The sequence below is a fragment of the Conger conger genome, chromosome 15 (genome assembly GCF_963514075.1).
Source record: "Conger conger chromosome 15, fConCon1.1, whole genome shotgun sequence".
In the NCBI taxonomy this organism is placed as follows: Eukaryota; Metazoa; Chordata; class Actinopteri; order Anguilliformes; family Congridae; genus Conger; species Conger conger.
The window spans coordinates 40,777,737-40,798,247 of NC_083774.1; the positions used below are offsets into that span (position 1 = coordinate 40,777,737).

Consider the following 20,511-nt stretch of genomic DNA (forward strand, 5'->3'; position numbering starts at 1 on the left):
TGCATATGGATTGATTCGCTGTACAAACTGTTGAAACTTACTTCCGGACGGAAAAGGGAATTGTTTCGTTCGTTTGACGGCAATTCAAGGATCAGACTTTTTGGCAAATTGTTTTGAAGGAGCTACTCTGCTATTCCGTGTTATGGAAAGACTTAGAAGTTTATTTTGCTTCAGTTATTGTTACATTGGATTGTCCGTGCTCCAACATAAGAAGGAATACAGATATCTTGAGATAAAAAGACCCATTGACCTTTTGCCAATACTTTTAATACTTTTTGTATTTTAAAAGGGGTCCCTATATACGCTATTGCTTGTATGAGTTGCCTCTTTACTTGAAGACAGATAAATAGTTTGTTCTTGGTAGCTGCTGTAAAGACAAATTAAATGCTTACCAATTTAGGTTATGAAATAGAAATTCTAGACACAGCCTTTACACTTTAATTACATTTAATGCTGAGATTGCAATTGCTTGTAACAACATTGCATGCAATCCAGTGATGAGAGCTTTGGGGTTTCATGAAAATTTAAATTGCGCTTAGAAGCGTAGTTACCAAACTATAAATTACTTCAATCAATCAACCTTTATCTAATTCCTGTTAATGTGTGATGATCATCTGGTAATATACAAATATTTTCAAGAAACATTGATGCATGTAAATCTTGTTTTCAATAGTTGTCACCATTTTAAGGATGACATCTGACCCCTACATCTTTGAGACTGAGGCACTGCCCTCTGACGAGCGGTTCCTGCCCCCGCTGGCCAATGGCCTTCTGGGATGGAGGGTGTTTGGTGACAGAATGCACATGGGCGGAGTCTATAACGGGGAGGCAGGGGAATGCCACAGGGCAGACCTGCCCTGCCCTCTCGCTGTGAGGATGAAACTGGAGGAGACAGGCAAACACACCTATAGCCTGGACACCCATACAGGTAAACTATCCCATTCACCTACACTTATCACACTGTGTCTCACTGTATCCCGCTAAATTGATTGATCACACCGTTTATGTAGCGCTTTTCAAGACTCTCAAAGCTCTTTACAGTGATGAGGGGGAAACTCGCCTCAAACCACCACCAATGTGTAGCACCCACCTGGGTGATGCATGGCTGCCATTTTGTGCCAGAATGCTCACCACACAGCAGCTGACATGGTGAAGGAGAGAACAATGTTTTTGCCAATTGAATCAGGGAATGATGAGGTATCAGGTTGTGAATTTAGCCAGGACGCAGCTGAACCTCCTACTCTTTGTGAAGAGTAAACTTTAATGACTTTAAATTCTCATCCGAAAGACACAGTGTCTCCACCACTGCGCCATTTTTCGACCTGAGGGAAGATCTCCCCCTCCAACTCCAAGTACTAACCAATTTATTAACATTAACCTGCTTAGTTTCAGCCATTCAGATGTAGTGCTTGTACTGGAGCAGGATACATTGTGGTATGGCTACCTAATGTATGGTAGACCACACTATATCACGCTGTAAATCACACTGTTCACCAGGGATGATCAGCTCTGGCCCTCCAATCCAAATCCAGCTCTGGTTTTCTTTTCTCCAGGATAATTAGTGTGACTGATTGGCCAGACTGTAACACCTGACTCCCAAGTAAAGGGAGGGTAGAAAACCAGCAGTTTTAGTCCTTGGACACTGTGATGCTGATCCCTGCTGTACACTGCATCTTGCTGAATCACACTGTATGAACAGAGACACGGTAGTCCATGCTTGCATTCAAAACACGAAAATCACCAGCCTCGTTGTTTCGCCGTTCTGGGACCGATATACATGAAACTACATAAATCCTTTAGTAAGGCAAACGCGCTATTCAAGTGAATCCCGAAAATCTCATAAAAATCCGGTTGGTAGTTTTTATTAAAGATTAATGACTATTTTAGAGAATTAATTTAGAGAACTGTCAAGACAAGAAATTTGTCACGTAATGGTGGAAGACAGCAGCGAGATTGCAGACTCAATTTCCTCTATATTATAAATTTAAACAGTTTATGCATTTATGTTAACCTTTTCACAAGTTTAGTTTCACATTAGTGAAGGCAGCCTAGCCTCTATGGCATATGTCAGTTATCACAAGTGTTCACATTGAAAAACAATTATTTCCCACTGTAACTAATTTATTGCTAATAAATATGCCATTTGGAACAGTTGAATAAATTCATCCATGCATGTTTACGTAGGCTAATGAAATAATTGTAGCTGCTGTGCTTATTAACAGTCATGCTGGTTTTATGTACAAATGGATACATAAATCCGCTTCCCTGTTTTAAATTGCCAAATTTGTTTCTTGGATATGTGCCACATAAACAAACTGACAATCCGGGTATTCCTCTATAACTATTCTTTACAGTGGTACATAGAGCAGTGCAATACTTACCTAATTGATTTCTAGAAAAATCAACTCCTTAAGTCCTGCGTTCCTCTGAAAATAATCTGTTTCGTTGTTGATACAAAGAGAATATTTCATTGAATCCTCAGCAGCCTGTCCAGTGGTACATGTTGTTTGAAGTAGACCACCATAGTTACAGTACCCATAGCAGGTATTAATGCATTGTGTGTTGGAAGCCTTGTCAGTGCATGGGTCAAGATAATGTTCTCTGTGCTTTTGTGAATTTTCTGTCTTTTTCGGCTTTTGCCACTCATTATCTCTTCTTTAAAACTTATTTTTTGGGTTGAATTACACCTTATGATTCTGCTACCATAGCTAGTTCATTCCCCCAGCTTTCTGTCTCATGTTCTCTGTTACCTCATGTTCTATCACACTTTACTGAGCCATGTAGCACAGTCATGCTCTGTCACGGGGTGTCACGCTCTGTCATGCAGTGTCATGCCATGTGATGCTGTGCGTGTCCTGCTGATTTGTTGTATCACACTGTGTGATTGCACCTCAGGTATCTTCAGTCACACAGTGTCTACTGCCAGTGTGGTCGCAACCCAGTCCTTCTATGCCCACCGCCACGTCTCCAACATCTTAGTGATGGAAGTGATGCTGGTGCGCGAGGCGACTGCAGAGGATCCCATCACGGTGGAGCTGCAGAGCTCTTTCACGCCCAGCAGCGATGATGTCGTATTCCAACCTGCCCCAGACTACAGAGGTGGGAGGTGAGCTCAAATGGTCACTGCAGGTAGAATTTGCTGGTAGAAATCTCCTGCTTGTGATTATTTTAAATGAATGGGAAACCAGAAGGGCTGGTAATTAGCGCATGGTGTCTTGAAAGGCTTGCAGTGCAATTAGAGTGCTGACTTTCTGCGGTCCCCTCAGCACCTGCACTCTCAGAAATAAAAGTACAAAAAAAGGGCCTTAAAAGGCACAAATGCTTGTCATTGGTGCGGCACCCTGTAGGCACATGCAATTGTACCCCTAGCCAGCACTATATAATTAATTTGTACCTTTTTTTTGCATGGAAAATGTACTCATTTGTACCCAAACATTACTGTACTTCCAGGTTACATTTTGGAAATATGTTCCTTGAAGAACAAAAATGTACCTCCACCGTATCTTTACTTCTGAGAGTGTGTGTGATTTCTTGTCCCTGAGCTATACTGCATAAGTGACTCTATCCAGTACAGTCTCATTATTCTACCTGAGTGGAGACAGACCACCAGCTGACAAATAATCAGACTGTTTTATTAGTGGGCTAGCTGTGATCTGTAAGCAAGCACACATATGTTATCTGCTCTCACCACACAGGCTAGCTGCATATTTTTAATTCCAATTTTCCTCCAATATCCTGTGGCAGACAGCTAAAATAACAATAACTATGTCAATGTCCAAATATTTATGGACCTGAATGTATATACTTACATGAAGTATAGGAAAAGCTAGGGTATTACTATTCAGTTTCTAGGTGGTTGCTAGGTATTCATAACACTCCGGGTATTCCTCTATAACTATTCTTTACAGTGGTACATATAGCAATGTATAGAGATGAGGAGTTCTTGCACAAGGCAAGGCAATTTGATTAATAGCAGTATATGAAGCACATGCTTCATGTATGAAGTCCGTTACAAACTCTATATGAGCTCTGCTAGGAGGCAGAGGCGATTGTGAGATCCCAAGGGTCCATGAGACCCACAACTAATTTGCACATCAAATGCAGTTTGGCTGAACTGTTGAAATGGCAGTTACAGTTTAGAGTTAAAGTGGTTGGAAAACTGTTGGAAAACAAATGCTCATAATTCAAAAAGTCATACTGAGTTAAGACCGTATGAAACGCTGAACATTGTTTGTATATAGTGTAAAAAGAGTATTGGCGGTTTAAGAAATGTGCCCAAATTTTTTACTCCACATAAATAAGTTGGTAGAGTGGTGACAGATTTAATTCCAACTAGCTAGCCCACTAATAAAGAATGGAGATACCATGTTTGTTTACTTACAGCTATTTTTTACTTCCAATTCTGATATTCTGTAAGCTAAAATAACTTTCTCAATATTTATGGACCTGACTGTATGCTCATGCTTATATGCTTCATATACTGTCATTAAACATGATTCATATATTTCCATTAAACCAATTGCCTTGCATTAGGCAGTAACACCTTACCTTGCTGATTGACTGTTATAAATGCCAAGCAACAACCTAGCAACGAATTAGTTATACCCTAGCAACATCTATACTTCATACATGAAGTCTATTGTACTAATACGTTTCATACACTTTCATTAAACTAATCGCCTTTTATTGTGCAATAGCACCTCATGTAACCTCTCGGATTGGCTGTTTTAATACCAGGCAACCACCTAGCAACTGATGAGCAATACCCTAGTCACACCTTAGCAACCACCTAGTAGCACCTTAGCTGGCGATTGCATATTCTTCCCATGTTCGCGTGGGTTTACTCTGGGTACTCCGGTTTCCTCCCACACTCAAGTCATGCATGTCAGGTTAGGTGTGCTCCTGCCATTGACCAAGGTACTGACCCCGGGCTCCGGACTGTGGCTGCCCACTGCTCGTAAGTAACTAGAATGAGTCCGACACAAATTACCCCACAAGGTTCAATAAAGTATTGAAAAAGAAAATACAGTGGTTTATAAAAGCAAGATGTTGGCTACTGAGGACTGAGGATTTAACTTGTATATGAATGTATGCGTTGCCCTGCGATGGACTGGCGACCTGTCCAGGGTGTATTCCTGCCTTTCGCCCAATGTATGCTGGGATAGGCTCCAGCCCCCCTGCGACCCTGATCAGGATAAGCGGGTTCAGATAATGGATGGATGGATGGGATGAATGTATGCGTTCCCGAATTATAGTTCTAGCTAGTTTAAAAGAAATGTCCTTGTCCGTTTTGTAGCTAGGTTTAGGATATAGCCAATACAATATAAAATGTTCATTTTCAACAATTTGTGAGCATTAAAACGTGTTTTTCTGACAAGGAATCAAATGCGAGCATCATGTTAATCAGCTGGTTAAATTATTAACATTTTATTTGGCTTTCGAAAAATGGCACAGATGATATGGATTTCTTATGCTTTGCTAAATATTATAAAAGCACCAAAGCAGTGATAACACATACTTTGTAGCATCCTACCAAACCAATATCATTCAATGCAAATTCTAATCCATTTAATGGGTATTGTATGTAGAAGTTGTACTTTTGTTCTTGGTTGGTTACGATAGATAATGTGCAACTGGTATTTTAACGCTATTCACTGCTTCCTTACACGCCGGTCTGGGAATGTTCGGGTGAAATTGGCAAATGCTATCAGGCTCTCAGAACAGGGGATCCAAAAGCGAGTCCACGACGTGAGTTCTTTCGAAAACAAAGTCTTTAATTTCTTATTGCAGGTTCAACAAGTGAGGGTAAAACACCAGCAAACAGATGTAACTGGGATCAGGCAGTTCATTAACAAAAGTTCAGGCAGTAAGTCATAAGTCCAGCGAACAGATGTATCAAAGGTAGTCCAGAGAATAGTCGAGGTCACAGACGGAGGGTCGGGGAAAAAAAAGGCTAATCAGACAAAAACACAATCCAGAAACAAAAGTCAAAAAACTGAAACGGGTCGAAAAGCTACGGTTCAGAATCAGACTGGCCGAATAAACAAAACTGGGAAGTCGGGGGCGAAACGGGTCGTAACGGGTATCAATCAGAAGACGCTGGAAGGTATGGATTAAACACAACAGTCTGGCGACGAGACATACAAACTGAGGGGTTTAAATAAGACCGGTAACGAGAGGGAATGGCAATCGGGTGTGGGAAACGGTGTGGGCAGTCTGTAGTGGTTAAGGTACATGACTGGGACACGCAAGGTTGGTGGTTCGAATGCCTGTATATTTGGCCGCTGCACGTGTGAAATGTTTCTGGTGCTCCTGACACACACATGCACACATGCACATATTCACACTTATTACAATAAATATCCAGTGTTCCATGTAGGGATTCCAGCTCTTTTTAGACATATTCCCCCCATTTTTAAGGGATCACAAATAATTGGACAAATGAATATGACATTAGTTAATTGATGGTACTTTGAGGCATTTGGTAGGATGTGAGCAGATTAGGTGTTACACTGCTGCCTTCAGCAGTCGCATCATCAGTGAAGCTGATGGAGCCAGTGGCAGCAGCACAGGCCCAGGCCATAACACCACCACCACCGTGCTTCACAGGTGAGGTGGTGTGCTTTGGATCATGAGCAGTTCCTTTCTTTATCCACTCCTTTTTTTTCCCATCGCTTTTGGTATGGGTTAATACTCATCTATACATAAGAATTTGATCCATACTTTTCAGCAAACTCTGACCTGATGGTCTTGAGGCATACCACTGCTTGCAGTGACCCCTCTGCGGCTGTGGTGGTATAATCTTCTCTCTATTATTTTATGCCAACATCCTGACAGTGTTCTTGATCTGTTCAAAATTTGAAAAGTATTTTTGTTCATTCACTACAGTACCACACAAGCTCAAAGTGTGGAACAGTATTTGAATCCGAAACAAATGTATATTTAACCCAGGTCTGAAAGCGACATACAAAGACAAAAATGCCTTGTTAATGAGAGACGTCAGAGGAGAATGGCCAGACTGGTGAAAGCTGACAGGAAGGTGACAGTAACACAAATAACCACGCATTACAACAATGGTATGCAGAAGAGCACCTCTGAAGACACAATGCATCATAACTCTTAAGTGGATACAAAACGAGGCTACAGCAGTAGAAGTAATAAATACCTAATAAAGTGCTCAGTGACTGTATATTTGTTACATTCTTGCATATGGCTGAAAAACTGATCCAGGGTCAGGGAGGTGAGAAGTATTTTGCCTTTCATTGGAGACAGGTGTCTTCTAGCAGTGTTTCTGCTGCTTCTTATTTCCCAATCAAAATGGATTGATTGAAACTTTTATTTTAAGAATGCGACATGCTAAAACAAATAATACACTTTGAAACATCACATTTTAAGAAAACTGGCTCTAAAGAAAAGGAGGTGACTGATCACTAAACTACCAAAACTATGCAAAACGTAACTACCTGCTTCAGAAATTAATTGCATATTTGTAGGTTGTGCGTTCAGACAGGTGAACAAACGAATGGCAATGCTTCAGGGTGCTTCAGGTGCTTCAGGGTGCTTCAGGGTGCTTCAGGTGCTTCAGGGTGCTTCAGGGCGCTTCAGGGCGCTCTCGCAGAGGAGTGGAGGTGCAGAAGAGATGAGTTGCCAGACAGCGGCGGAATGGGCAGTGAAGGGGCGCGTCTTAAAGGAGATAGTGGCAAAGTGAGGCACAAAAGGCGGATGAGCTCTAACTGTTCCACAGGCACATCTATGGCCAGACCAAAGCGGCGGAGGTGCACGGGGACCCGTGTCCCAGCGTGCACCTCATCTGGATCCCCGTGGACGCCTCGCTGACCCTGCAGACGGGCCAGAGCCAGTCCCGTTGGGGTTTCATCGCGGTGGCGGCCGATTCGGAGGAGGGAGCACGGGCGTTTTTCGACAGTGGGCTGGAGCTGATGGAGGCTGGGAGTCTGCGGCCCTCGCACTGCCAGGCCTGGGCGGAGCTGTGGGCCGGCAGCAGTCTGGAGCTGTCGGGCCCCGAGACTTGGAGCCGCACTGTGATTGGCTGCCTCTTCTACCTCCTCAGTGCCTTCCCGCCCCTGCACAACGCACCCTCCCAATTCGGGGGTGTCAGTCCCGGGGGTCTGTCCAATGGGAGGCAGGGCCAGGACTACTGGGGTCATGTGTTCTGGGATCAGGTTAGCGGCCAAAAATACCAAAACACCGGCATTTTATCACCATAGGTTCCACAGACACACCAGATAATAAATATCTGCATTTTATCACCATAGATTCCACAGGTACACTAGATACTCCACTCCTTCTATCCTCTCTGCTTCTTAACGTCAGGAAACAGGAAGTCCTGCTGGTGTTCAGTGCTGGTGCTATACAGAAGGTCATAACTATATGTCGCAGTTGCATTACACAAAAAAAACAACAATCTATAGAGGGAATTCCCCAAAACAAATGAATATACATTACATGGTTTGTATTTTACTGTATAGATTTATGTCCTTTTGGGGTGGATAACGAGCCATTTAATACCATCAGATTCAATGGGAGAAAGGAGAGAGAGGTTCTAAGTTGTGCTTTATGCAAACCAGTGAACACTAGCCTAACCTAAGCTCTGGATACACACGCACCCACACCCACACATTCAGCTGTTCCACTGCATGTATCATACAGTATTCTTCATCAAATACTTATTTTATTTATTTCATAATGAAGGAAATCACGATTTTGAAAGAAAGGACTGCTTTTTCAGAGGGAGGCTCCCACACAATAATTGATTCTTATATTAATCTTAAAAAAAAAAAAAAAGTCATCACTTTTTCTGCTAAATAAGACAAAAAGATTGCCAATAAGGTCAGACAGTTTTACTAATTTCAAGATTTGCCAGTGTGGTAAGACAATGTCACTTGTCCAGCAAAAAGGAACTTAAAACAAGCTCATTTTTAATATTTGAAACCAAAAAAAAAAGATTCTAAATGTCATTAGAAGAGTAAAACACTTGTTAACACAGTGTAACACAGAGCTAGGTAACAGCTGGGTAGTATTTATTTGTTTCTCTAAAGACTTGTCGTGTCTAGGAAACGACAGAGTCCAAATCTCCAATTTGTCGAAAAACATCTTTACGAGGGAAAGGACACCACGGCAGCAAGCTCTTCAGGGAAATCACACTTTATTTAGCACAAGTGCATAAAGCTGGACCTGTTTTTTCACTGTTCTTATCTTAACTCCTCCTCAACCATCAGCTGACTTGGCAGCGCTACCTTCTCGGTTCTGAAACCATCGTGGCGAATCGCCCTATTGATTTCCAAAGCAAAAAAGGATTTTATTACATCTTGCTTTGTAGGCTGTTTCTTCTAACAAACTGGAATCCTTAACATGGGAAACATGTAATGGTGCTATTGACTATATAGTGTTTTCCAGAACTTTCTATGACCTATCGATCATTTTTGGTACTCTTCGCAGCATATTAATTATTTTACTCAACTTTAGATTACACATGGGTCACTTATGCACGTCTAAGACAAACTTATCAGCAGTAAATCATTGAAAATATACAGACATACTAAACATTTGATTAATATTCTCTTCTAATATTCTTTTCTAATATAGACCTACTAAACATTTGATTAATATTCTCTTCTAAGTGAGTAAATGTACATTGCATTCTTTGCTCTCATTTCAACAGTTTTCATTGTGGTTTCTTGCGTTTTCAAAAGCTCAGCTGTAATTAAGGTTCTAGGTTCATTTAATTGGATAACAAGCAGCGTACATATATTGATTATAAGCCACTTGCATATAGATACACTTCTGGCATGAATCATTAAGAGTTTTGGAGAAACCAGCTATACAGGCATATCAGACACCCAGTGTCCTTGACTGTCTACACAGTTCAAGATGCCCCCCCCCTCCCCTCGCTTTATTCAACTCCAGTTACATATGGGTTCACTGTGTAATTCTAGCACACTTTAGCAGTTAATCAGTTTGAAACTATACAGGGTACATATCATACTTTAATATGGACTTTAATATGAACACTTTTAGCATAAATCATCAAGAGTTTTGGAGGAACCAGCCTGCTCATCAAGGTTGAGTCTGATTTTGATTTGTGATTGTTTATCATGCTTTTAGGAGGGAGATCTTTTGTTCTGTGAATTTTCCCCTACAGACTCTGTAACAAAGCTTCTGTGTGTTCTCTGTCTCAGGACACCTGGGTATATCCCAGCATTGCCCTCTTCCAGCCTAATGTAGCTCAGTCGGTGCTGAAATACCGGGTGGAGACGTTAGGGGGCGCCAAAATCAACGCAGAGCAGCAAGGAAACAAGGTATGGGTCATACTGTATGTTCACCTATGGCTGGGGTTTAAACCCTTCCCAACAGTCCCTATGCATTATGGGGTTTAAACCCTTCCCACCAGTCCCAATGCATTATGGTCTGCATTCAGTGAATCTCTTCTTCCATATTGCAACGGTTTTACAGAATGGTTCAGCTCTTCACCAGCCAGGCACTTTGTCTTTGAGCTCCCCAAATGATTTAGTTTCAGTGAGCCACACTTTTTTACTGATAACTTTTTAAACTGGTAGTGCTGGTGTCACTAACTTTTTCAACTGATGGCGCATTCATTTTGCGGAGATCTATATGGCTTGTCATTGCGGGATACATAAATGACAAGCCATATATGCCCTGTGGACATATATGGAAAACAGGAAATCCATATAAATGCCGATGTCATTGTAAAACCCCACGCTAACCCAACGACGGAATTTAGCGAGGGCTGAAGGTATCAGCGTGCTCGTCCTTCTGGTGTTGCTGAAAGAATACTAATAGGGTTAAAAATGAGTGGCCCCTATGCGGAGAGTCTAGATCAGCCAATAAATAAACCACGATACAAAGGCAGTAGTACCACTCTGCCTTCCGTTCTTTACTGGTCCGGGCTGACCAAGAATCTCCACAATAGGGCCAATAGATTCACCTTTGTTTATCTGACTCCATTTTAGAATAATAATTTATTAGTTATCCACATTAGGTAGATTTCTTATTGATAATTTTGACTTGATCGCTATAGGAATCCTGTACTGAGATTTACTCATCCGAACAGTCCTCTGCTGGTACCGCCGCATGTCACATCGCGCGTTATGTGCACGTCTCACAAACTGACTAGCTATCTGTAGTCATTACAGAGGTTGCAGGAATAGCTACTCTTGGGTATATCTGTTTACAGCCTAGGGACCCAAGCAGACCAACCTAGCTACGGCTGTGCTCGACATGAATGAACTATCACGCGGAGGCGAGGGATTTACCATCATAGGTCTACGGGTGCTATACGCCATGATACATTAAGCGTAAATTTACATCCTCCCTAGACCAACTCGAGGGGGTAAACCAAGCATTCACTGTATAACTTTGAGTGTCTGTGTCAGCGAAACCACACAGATCAAGTTTTAACAATTTATTTTACCAGGCAGGTTATATACACGTAATTACATACTAGTTCCAAATCAAAAAACATTACAACGGAAACCAAATTACGGAGTCTTAAAAGTCATACCTGGTAATAAAAGCTACATACGGGAGTCTAGCTACTAGCTGCATTCTCCCAGATTGCTTAGTTTACTGTCCTTAAATCCAAAATCTGGCCTTTGATGTTAACCCTAAAAATGGGTCACCCATCTGTAATTTGGAGCCACGCCTCCCCAGGAAACGCAGGGGGGTTGAGGCACATGGCTTTCACTGGGGCAGAGCTCCACACAGTTTCTCCCTGGTTGGTTATGATGTCCAGGGTTTGCTGTTGCAGAAATAAAACCATTGCACCAGTCGCACTGAAACAATCAGAATAATACCAAACATGAATATTATCTAAACTGACTTTGTCATGAAACATCCAATGCTGTACACATCATTTAGTGACTGAGTAAAGAGGGAGAGAGCAATAAAGGGGGGTTCAGGAGAAGGTCAGGGCCTAACAGGCCGTGCCCACTGAAACCTTCCCGTGCCGTAAAGGATGTTGCCCCGTCGTAACGAGTTTTACGGCTGGAGGCCTGAGTCTTCCCCCACAGGCTCCTGCCCGTATGGGTGTGGAGATAGTGGGGGTTAATGGGGCATGCTCCTGGGTTAAATTACTTTACAGCCACATATTCCACAATACCAGAGGAAGCCAGCAAGCTGACCAGCCCTGAGTGATAATGCCAGAATAATAATTTAATAATTAATAATAATTAATCATTTCCGCCTTACATCATCATGGCAGAAATAATGTGCAATGTTTTATTTAAGTTAAACTTTTCTTTTGAGCAAACATTAAGTGCATAAACTAATCAAAGTGAAAACAGTATTTCCCAACAAGCTTCCACTTAAATGAAATCCCACTGAGCACCACGAGATTCTTCAGTTGGGCCTTCTACCCCTCTTTCCAGGTTAAACAAACGCAGCAGTTTCTTCTGCATAAAGAAAGGTATGTGGTTAACATAGGTTTAGGGGAATTACGTGTTTTGTTTCATGGCATAATCCAACCGTGAATTTTGAAGCTGTTACTTGTGTAGGCAGACTTGTATGCAACTTGAGTGGTGGTTGGCAGAATGTGACCGTTTTTATAGTCGATATTTATGTAATATTCACAGGGCCTGAAGTTCCCTTGGGAGAGTGCTGTAACTGGAACTGAGGTATGCCCTGTGGACATATATGGAAAACAGGAAATCCATATAAATGGCGATGTCATCATGGCCTTCCAAACCTACCTCTATCTCACACAGGTATGTTCACTCCTTCAGGTAAAGCTCACACATGTATGAACCTACCACAGGATCAAATGTTAGAATCAGACATTATAATTCTTGTCTTTATTACTTTTACTGCCAGGGCCCAGGTCCAACAGTACTGCTCAAGCAGATTCTGCAGAAATGTTCTGTAGGCGACAGCAGAACCAGGTCATCAGTGTAGGAATTTAATTTAATTTCTTTATCATGAAATGTGAGACCAGAGGCTGTAGATTGTTACAATATTGTGACCAGTTCATTGATGTAATTGTGAAGAGGGTTGGACTTGTCGTGTCTAGGAAACGACAGAGTCCAAATCTTCAATTTGTCAAAAAACATCTTCGCGAGGGAAAAGACGACACCACGGCAGCAAGATCTTCAGGAAAATCAGACTTTATTAGCAGCAGCGCATAAAGCCGGAACATTTCTCCAGAACTGAACCCCGACTGGCATTTGTACACCCATTTTATACACAGTTACTCCACCTACAACTCCTCCTCAAACCTCATTCTGGCAAATCACCCACACTTTTCTTATCGTAACTCCTCCCAACGCTCCTCCCACAACGTCATTGTGGCAAATTGCCAACGGTCCTTATGCTCTGCCAACTCTGTACAAAGTTCAGGGCATTCTGCCAACTACGTGTCCTCACTTCACCCCGCACCTGCTCTTGGCAAACTACCAGACAAAGTTCTGGATGCCCTCCCTCTAACACGTCATCCATACACGTCACTCTGTATCTTTCGCTTTTTATAAGACGAACTAAGCAGCAGAAATCATTGAAAATATACAGACAAACTAAACATTTCATTAATATTCACTTCTAATATACTTTTCTAATATACAGACATACTAAACATTTGATTAATTATTCTTTGCTCTCATTTCAACAGTTTTCACTATGGTTTCTTGCGTTTTCATAAGCTCAGCTATAATTAATGTTCTAGGTCAAATAGATACACTCCTGGCATGAAACATTGAGAGTCCCGGAGAAATCAGCTGTACAGTCATATCTTGCTCTGCCCGTGTCCTTGACAGTTTGGTCTACACAGTTCAAGACGGGCCCCCCCCCCTGCCAGCTGGCTGGGCTCACTGTGTAATCCTAGCACAATTTAGCAGTGAATCAGTTTGGAACTATACAGGGTACATATCATACTTTAATACAGATATATTGATAAACTTTTAGCACACATCGTCGAGAGTTTTGGAGGAACCAGCCTGCTCACTAAGGTGGAGTCTGATTTTGACTTGTGATTGGTTATCATGCTTTTAGGAGGGAGATCTTTCGTTCTGTGAATTTTCCCCTACAGACTTTCCATCCTTGTCTCACTGAATTCTTTGCACTCATGCCCCTGAGTAAAGAATTGTGTTCTTTTTATTAAACTTTTGTTTTCTGTCTACATTGATTTCACAACCTACACAAATTCCGAATATACAGTCCCCTCCAAAAGCATTGGAACAGCAAGTCAATTCCTTTGTTTTTGCTCTACACTGAAGACAATTGTGTTTGAGATCAAAAGATGTACATGAGATAACAGATCCAAATTTCAGCTTTTATTTATTGGTATTTTTATCTAGATTTGTTCATTTGAAAAGGAGTACAGAGATGAGTCACAAAAGTTCTGTAACAAAGTTTTATAGACTTATGAGACCAAGATTAACCTCTACCAAAGTGTGGAGAAAGAAGGAATCTGCTCATACAAACATACAAGCTCATCTGTGAAGCATGGTGGAGGAAGTGTCATGGCTTGGGCTTGCATGGCTGCCTCTAGAGTGGGCTCACTAATCTTTATTGATGCTGTAATTTAGGATGGTAGCGGCAGGATTAATTCAGAAGTCTACAAAAACATTCTGCCAGACAACTTACAGAGAAATGCCTCCAAACTAATTGCAGCAAGACAATGACCCAAATCACACTGCCAACATAACAAAGAACTGCATTAGGGAGAAGAAGTGGAGTGTTTTAGACTGGTCAAGTCAACCACCAGACCTTAACCCAATTGGGCATGCTTTTTACCTCCTGAAGGAGAGATTGAAGGGAAAAACCCTTGAAACAAACAACAACTGAAACAGGCTGCAATAAAAGACTGGAAATGCATCACAAACCAAGAATGCAACAGTTTGATGATATCAATGGGTTGCAGGCTTGATACAGTTATTGCAAGCAATTTCGATATGCTATGAAATATGTCATTTACTTTAATTTACTTATACTCTGTTTCAATACTTTTGCTCACCTACAAATCGGGTGGTCTGTTTAACACATCTAGGTGTAAATACCAGGAAATAAAAGCTGAAATTCTCCTGTTCATCTTTTCATCTCAACCTCAAATGTATTCAGTGTATTGCAAAAACAAAGGAATTGGCCTTGCTGTTCCAACACTTTTGAAGGGGACTGTATAATCCTCTGTGCCAAACAGAATCAAATGCTTTCTGAAAAGAGCAAGCAAATATTTTATTTTTATTCTTTATAATTTTTGACATAATCATCAATTGGGGTGTGTAGGGTGAACATGTCATCTGTAGTGCAATGTTAAAGGTAAAAAGCAAATTGTGTTATTATGGCTATATTATAAATACAGGGGGGAAGCCTGTAGCCTAGTGGTTCAGGGGCATGACTGGGACCCAGTAGGTTGATGGTTCAAGCCCTGGTGTAGCCACAATAAGATCTGTACAGCTGTTGGGCCCTTGAGCAAGGCCCTTCACCCCGCATTGCACCTGGGGGATTGCCCCCTGCTTAATCTAATCACTTTGGATAAAAGCGTCACCTAAATACATACTACTTCAGGGAAGTAGTGCACACTTAGAATGAGATTGAACAGTTTTAGAAGATTCCTGTAGTTTGTTACTGCTGTATTTTAGCATCTCACTGGGGATGCCATCAGGCCCACATTCTTTTCTTGATTGCAGGGTCTGTAATCTCTTAGTCTGACGGATTTGGGTTAGGGTTTGGCAGTTCTAGGCTATTTAGTTTTTCAAATATGCAAATATATTGGAATATGTTCTAATTCAGTAGTTGTCAGTAGTTCAAAATGTCTTTTCCTTTCTTAAAGGTATAAGTCTGGATTTTGTTGGTCTCTGTTTTTTTGATTAGAAAGATGCTTTTTCAAAAAATGTGTTTTTTATTTTGGACAGCCAGCGTTACTCCTTATATTTGTATTTTGAAGATATTTAATTACCTGGGCTGTGTTTCCCAAAGCCTTCTTAATGCTACGTCGTTTGTAAGTTATACCTTAAGCTGTACCTTAACGTTTCAGCGTTTAAACATTTGTAACTAAGTATACCTTCTGGAAGTAATACTTTTGTAAGGTTGGTCAGGACCACTCTTAGCTATACTTTATCGATGTTGCCAGCTCACTCTGCTAGTGGCCACCACTGTTCCGACCCAAGTCAAGATAATACATTACTTTGCTATTTTCCCCCTAAAATTATTGTAGGCCTATATACAGGATGGATTTAATTCAGTGTAATTCAGTACTGTGCAGAAGTCTTAGGCACCCTAGACTTTATTATATGTAAATTTTTTTGTGTGTGTTAGTATAAAAGAACACATTTGAGATTTCCAAATATTCATTTTCCAAAAGATTTTACAGAGACATTTTTGTATTTAATTTTAAAAAAGTAACATATTCCTGTAAGCAATTGACTACTTTTTACATAAAAACTTGATCAAGGCTGTCTGAGATCAGAAGCAAGGAGCCAACCAAAGTCTGCAGAAGAACTGTGGCAAGTTCTCCAACATGCTTGGAACAACCCCCCTGCTGATTGTGTTATAGAGCTGCAGGACAGCGTTGGCTATCTCAGAGAACTGATGCAGTTTTATTGCCGAAGGGTGGTCCCAAAAAATATTAATTTGATTCAGTTTTTAACTATTCTGTCAAATTACTAAAATGTAATGTAAAATATATAGTACGTTTATTTAGGACCTTATTGTGGAAAGAATTTTATCTGTACAGAATGTTATACAGGTGCCTAAGGCTTTTGCACAGTACTGTATATCAATAAGATATCATCTCTTATTTTGTAACATACAACACAATATCCGATCCCACGTGTCTTTATCTTTGTTCTGGATGCGTCCTATCCAATCACATTAATTCTTGCAACCATTTATTCTTCAATTACCAATTGTGTGCGAGTGAGGCACACTACTGTCACCGTGTCGGTCTCCGTGATGTGCACGAAATTCAAAGTATCCACTGAAACATGTAAGCAAAGTTCATTCAAACTCTGGAAGACTAACTGAGAGGGGAGTGAAATGAATGGAGATGGGCTTCTGTTGAAGTACATGGTGGGGACGGGCAACCGCTTAACACTTGGTGCAAGAAATTCTGTGAAGCTGGTTGTTGTTTTTGCACAGTGTGTGACAGGAAACTTATACGCGACAGTGGCAATGTTCATCTGACGAGTTGAAAAATGAATGTTGACTGAGAATGCTCTGAAACAGAATGGATGTAGGTCCATGACCGCATGATCAACTGTGCTGTTGCTATAGGTGAGCTATAGGTGAGCTATAGGTCAATCTCCCCCAAAATCCCCTTGTATCCTGCCATTGTACAGGCCTACAATGTACAGGCCCAGATCTTCACTGAGCTGCACCAGGTTCTTGAGAAATTCTCCCCACCCCTCCACCCCTCTCCCTCCCTCTCTCACTCTCTCTCTGTCTCCCTCCCTCTCTTTCTCTCACTTTCTCTCTCTCTCTGTCTTCTCTGTCTCCCTCCCTCCCCCCTCCCTTCCTCTCTCTCTCTCTCTCTCTCTCTCCTTCTCTCCCTCCCTCCTATGCTGCAGGACGTGGCCATGTTCCAGGAGGGGCGTGGCAGTGAGGTGGTTTGGGGCGTGGCGGAATACTGGGTCTCCCGGGTCACATGGAGCACTGAGGAGCAGTGTTACCACATCAAAGGTATGAAAGCAACGGCATCAAAGCTTCAGTTTCACAAAGACATGGTAACTATGGCAACACGGAACATGGAGGGTCAGTGTTACCATATCAAAAGTACAGAGGTAGTGACATCATAGTTGCAGTTTCACCATGGCAATATATACAAGCATCTTTATGTTGACATTACATTAGTATTGAATTTGCCAATAATTGTGCCACAGTTAAGGCTTACAGCAGATGAAATACATTAAATGTGATCATCATAAAGAGATCTTGCTGTTTTAACCAGCGTGTGTTTTATCAGAGGTCATGCCTCCTGATGAGTACTACTACAATGTTGACAACTCCGTCTACACCAACGCTGTGGCCAAGTACAGGTGAGCTTGTGTGCAAACCAATCCCAAATGTCTTTTAAGAACCTGCATTCACTTTGTGGATAGTGATGAACACTGTTGATAAAACTGAGCTGAATGTTTTATTTAACATACATCATATGATTATATTTCAGGAGTCCTGCTGTTGACAGCAGCCCTTGAGTTTCTCTTTACAACAGCATTTTTAAAGTATTCACCCTTTTGTGTTATCAATATAAATTGGGGCAGGTGTGACCACTCTAAATATGTGAACAAGGTCGAACGGTGTTGATTTTGACTATTTGTGTTCAATTGCGTGAAATTTCATAAGAATCAGCCAAGTGGTTAAGGCATAACACAGAAAAGTAATAAATGAATGAATAAGTGTAAAACAATTAAAAATGGTGTCAACCCAATAAGCACAAGACTATGTCGGTCATTGTTGCAAGTTTCAAGTCTCTCCAAAGGAACATTGATGTTTTTCTATATTTGGATCTCTGTAGCACCATCATGTGGTTGGATTGGTCTGAAATTGTAGAGCCATTTCTGTGAAAATCCACACCTGCTGCAATTCCATTGGCTAGTCATTTGGCTTTTTTCTGTGGAACAGATTCTCCACAACATTCATTCTGTTTGGGCCCAGACATGTGTGATATCATTGACCACCGTGATGCATCTTATTTAGGAGCATATTGTTTCCCATAGAAGTTTCTGTTTATGCTCTGAATGCAAATGGCGTTCTGCAGTGTCAGCAGGTTGCAATGGGTTGAAGGTTAATTTAGTGCTTCGATGTACAAACAAGCAGAGTGCGGGCAGTGTGTACAGAACAGTGTGAGAACAATAGTGTGAGAAGTATTAGTATTAAAGATTGTGTATGGGTAATTTTGGGCGTTCTGACACATGGTAATTGTTCGGCAGTAAAATGGAAGGTTTTGAGCCTGACTAGCAGTTTTTAACTGTCTGAAGTCTAGCTTCGGATTTATATATTGCTTTAACTATTGCTGTATTCAGAAAGTGTTTGAGTGACAGCCCAATCCAGCACAGTAATTACTAAAAATGTACAACAGCTCTCTCTTTCCCCTTCTCTCTCTCACTACTCTCTCAATCTCTCTCTCCCTCCCCTCTTTCCCAGTCTCCTTTTCGCAGTGGAGTTGGCAGTCCTCCTCCAGTGTCCCGTGCCCCCAGAGTGGCAGGAAGTAGCTGATAAACTCAAAATCCCGTATGACCCCGAGATGAAGTACCACCCCGAGTTTGACGGTTACAAGAAAGGCAAGTCACTTTCCCTCCACCCTACCTTTCAGTTTTATCTGTTTCTCACACTCCCATGGACTGTTAGTACAGATTAGATGTTCTGTGTACTGAATGCCTACTTAACGTGTGCTTTGGAGAGAAATAATTTGAATGTGTCATTATGACTGATTTCTGAATGGAGGAATGTAACCCCATGTAACGCCATTTCTGTATGGTTATTGTGCCTTGTCAGCCCTCATCAAAGTTTGAACGTTAAATTTCACTATGTCAATGATTACTGATTCATTTTTATGATCTGAATATATTGTCAGTGAAGCTGCCCTTTAACCTCAGTGGAAATGATACACAGGTGCAAAGCCTCTCATTGACACTTTTCATTTCATTGAAATATTTACAAAATCTCCCATGCAAAGCAGTGGGAAGTGACTGAAATAGCATGCTCAACCGTAGTGACAGTAACTGAAGTTTAAAAAATCAGTGTTGCCGCTAGTAAAAAATATGAGTAGCCTAGGCAAAATGCATTTTAATCCCTCTTGTCCATGGCAGAAAGCGTGTGTTTGTTTTGATTAGTTATCCTCCAAAACAATTGTGGAAAAGAAACAGGGAATTAAAGGGACTGCCAAAAAAGAGAAAAGCCCACGAGACTTCTGTGACAATAACCCAGCCGTCCAAATAATTACGCTTCTGGATGAATAAAACCTGTACTGGTACCTCCCACACAACGTTCCCATTCAATCTCAATGCAACGTTACATCTCACATTCAAATGAAAATAGCCACCACAGCTGAAATATGTACACATTGGGCCTCATTTATCAATCGTGAGCCAAACTAAATTCACCGTAAATCCATCGGAAATGCATTTCCACAGGAGCCGAACAGCTGACTGGTCTCAGTTGTCCGTATTTTGTGCAGAAATGAAAGAGCGCGGTTGTAAAACATGTTTTGTTATTTTATTATTCCATTAATAGTGAGCCTATTATTATTATTTTTTAATTCTATTATCATGAACACCAGTATGTACCAACATATTTAAATTCAAGTTTATACAGTTTAAAGCATTTTTAATCGTGAAAAAAACTGGTTTAAGCAGGTGGCTTTAATTTTATGGCTGATCGGTGCAAGTTTCTTCAATCTCCGCTTCAGAGAAGCTTTTTTTTTTCTTTCGACTATCTCTTTAAAAAGCCAAAATTCCATATAGGGTGTGATAGCGTCAATTTTTGCGCAAATTTTGCGCACACACCTTTGATTTACGATTACTTGGTAATTATTTGGCGAAAGTTGTT

The 20,511-nt window shown here is 41.1% G+C and overlaps 1 protein-coding gene across 5 annotated transcripts in view; it reads left to right on the forward strand.

Moving 5' to 3' along the window:
- pgghg (protein-glucosylgalactosylhydroxylysine glucosidase) overlaps nt 1-20,511 on the forward strand; it is a 28,376-nt gene that overhangs the window by 344 nt on the left and 7,521 nt on the right. For all 5 annotated transcript variants that reach the window (XM_061221745.1, XM_061221747.1, XM_061221749.1 and 2 more), the window contains exons 2-9: nt 674-928; nt 2,896-3,106; nt 7,745-8,180; nt 10,197-10,316; nt 12,609-12,740; nt 17,532-17,643; nt 17,927-17,999; nt 19,108-19,244. In XM_061221745.1, the coding sequence (XP_061077729.1) occupies nt 691-928; nt 2,896-3,106; nt 7,745-8,180; nt 10,197-10,316; nt 12,609-12,740; nt 17,532-17,643; nt 17,927-17,999; nt 19,108-19,244 (1,459 nt within the window). In that variant the 5' untranslated portion in view covers nt 674-690. The remainder of the gene's footprint in view (nt 1-673; nt 929-2,895; nt 3,107-7,744; nt 8,181-10,196; nt 10,317-12,608; nt 12,741-17,531; nt 17,644-17,926; nt 18,000-19,107; nt 19,245-20,511) is intronic.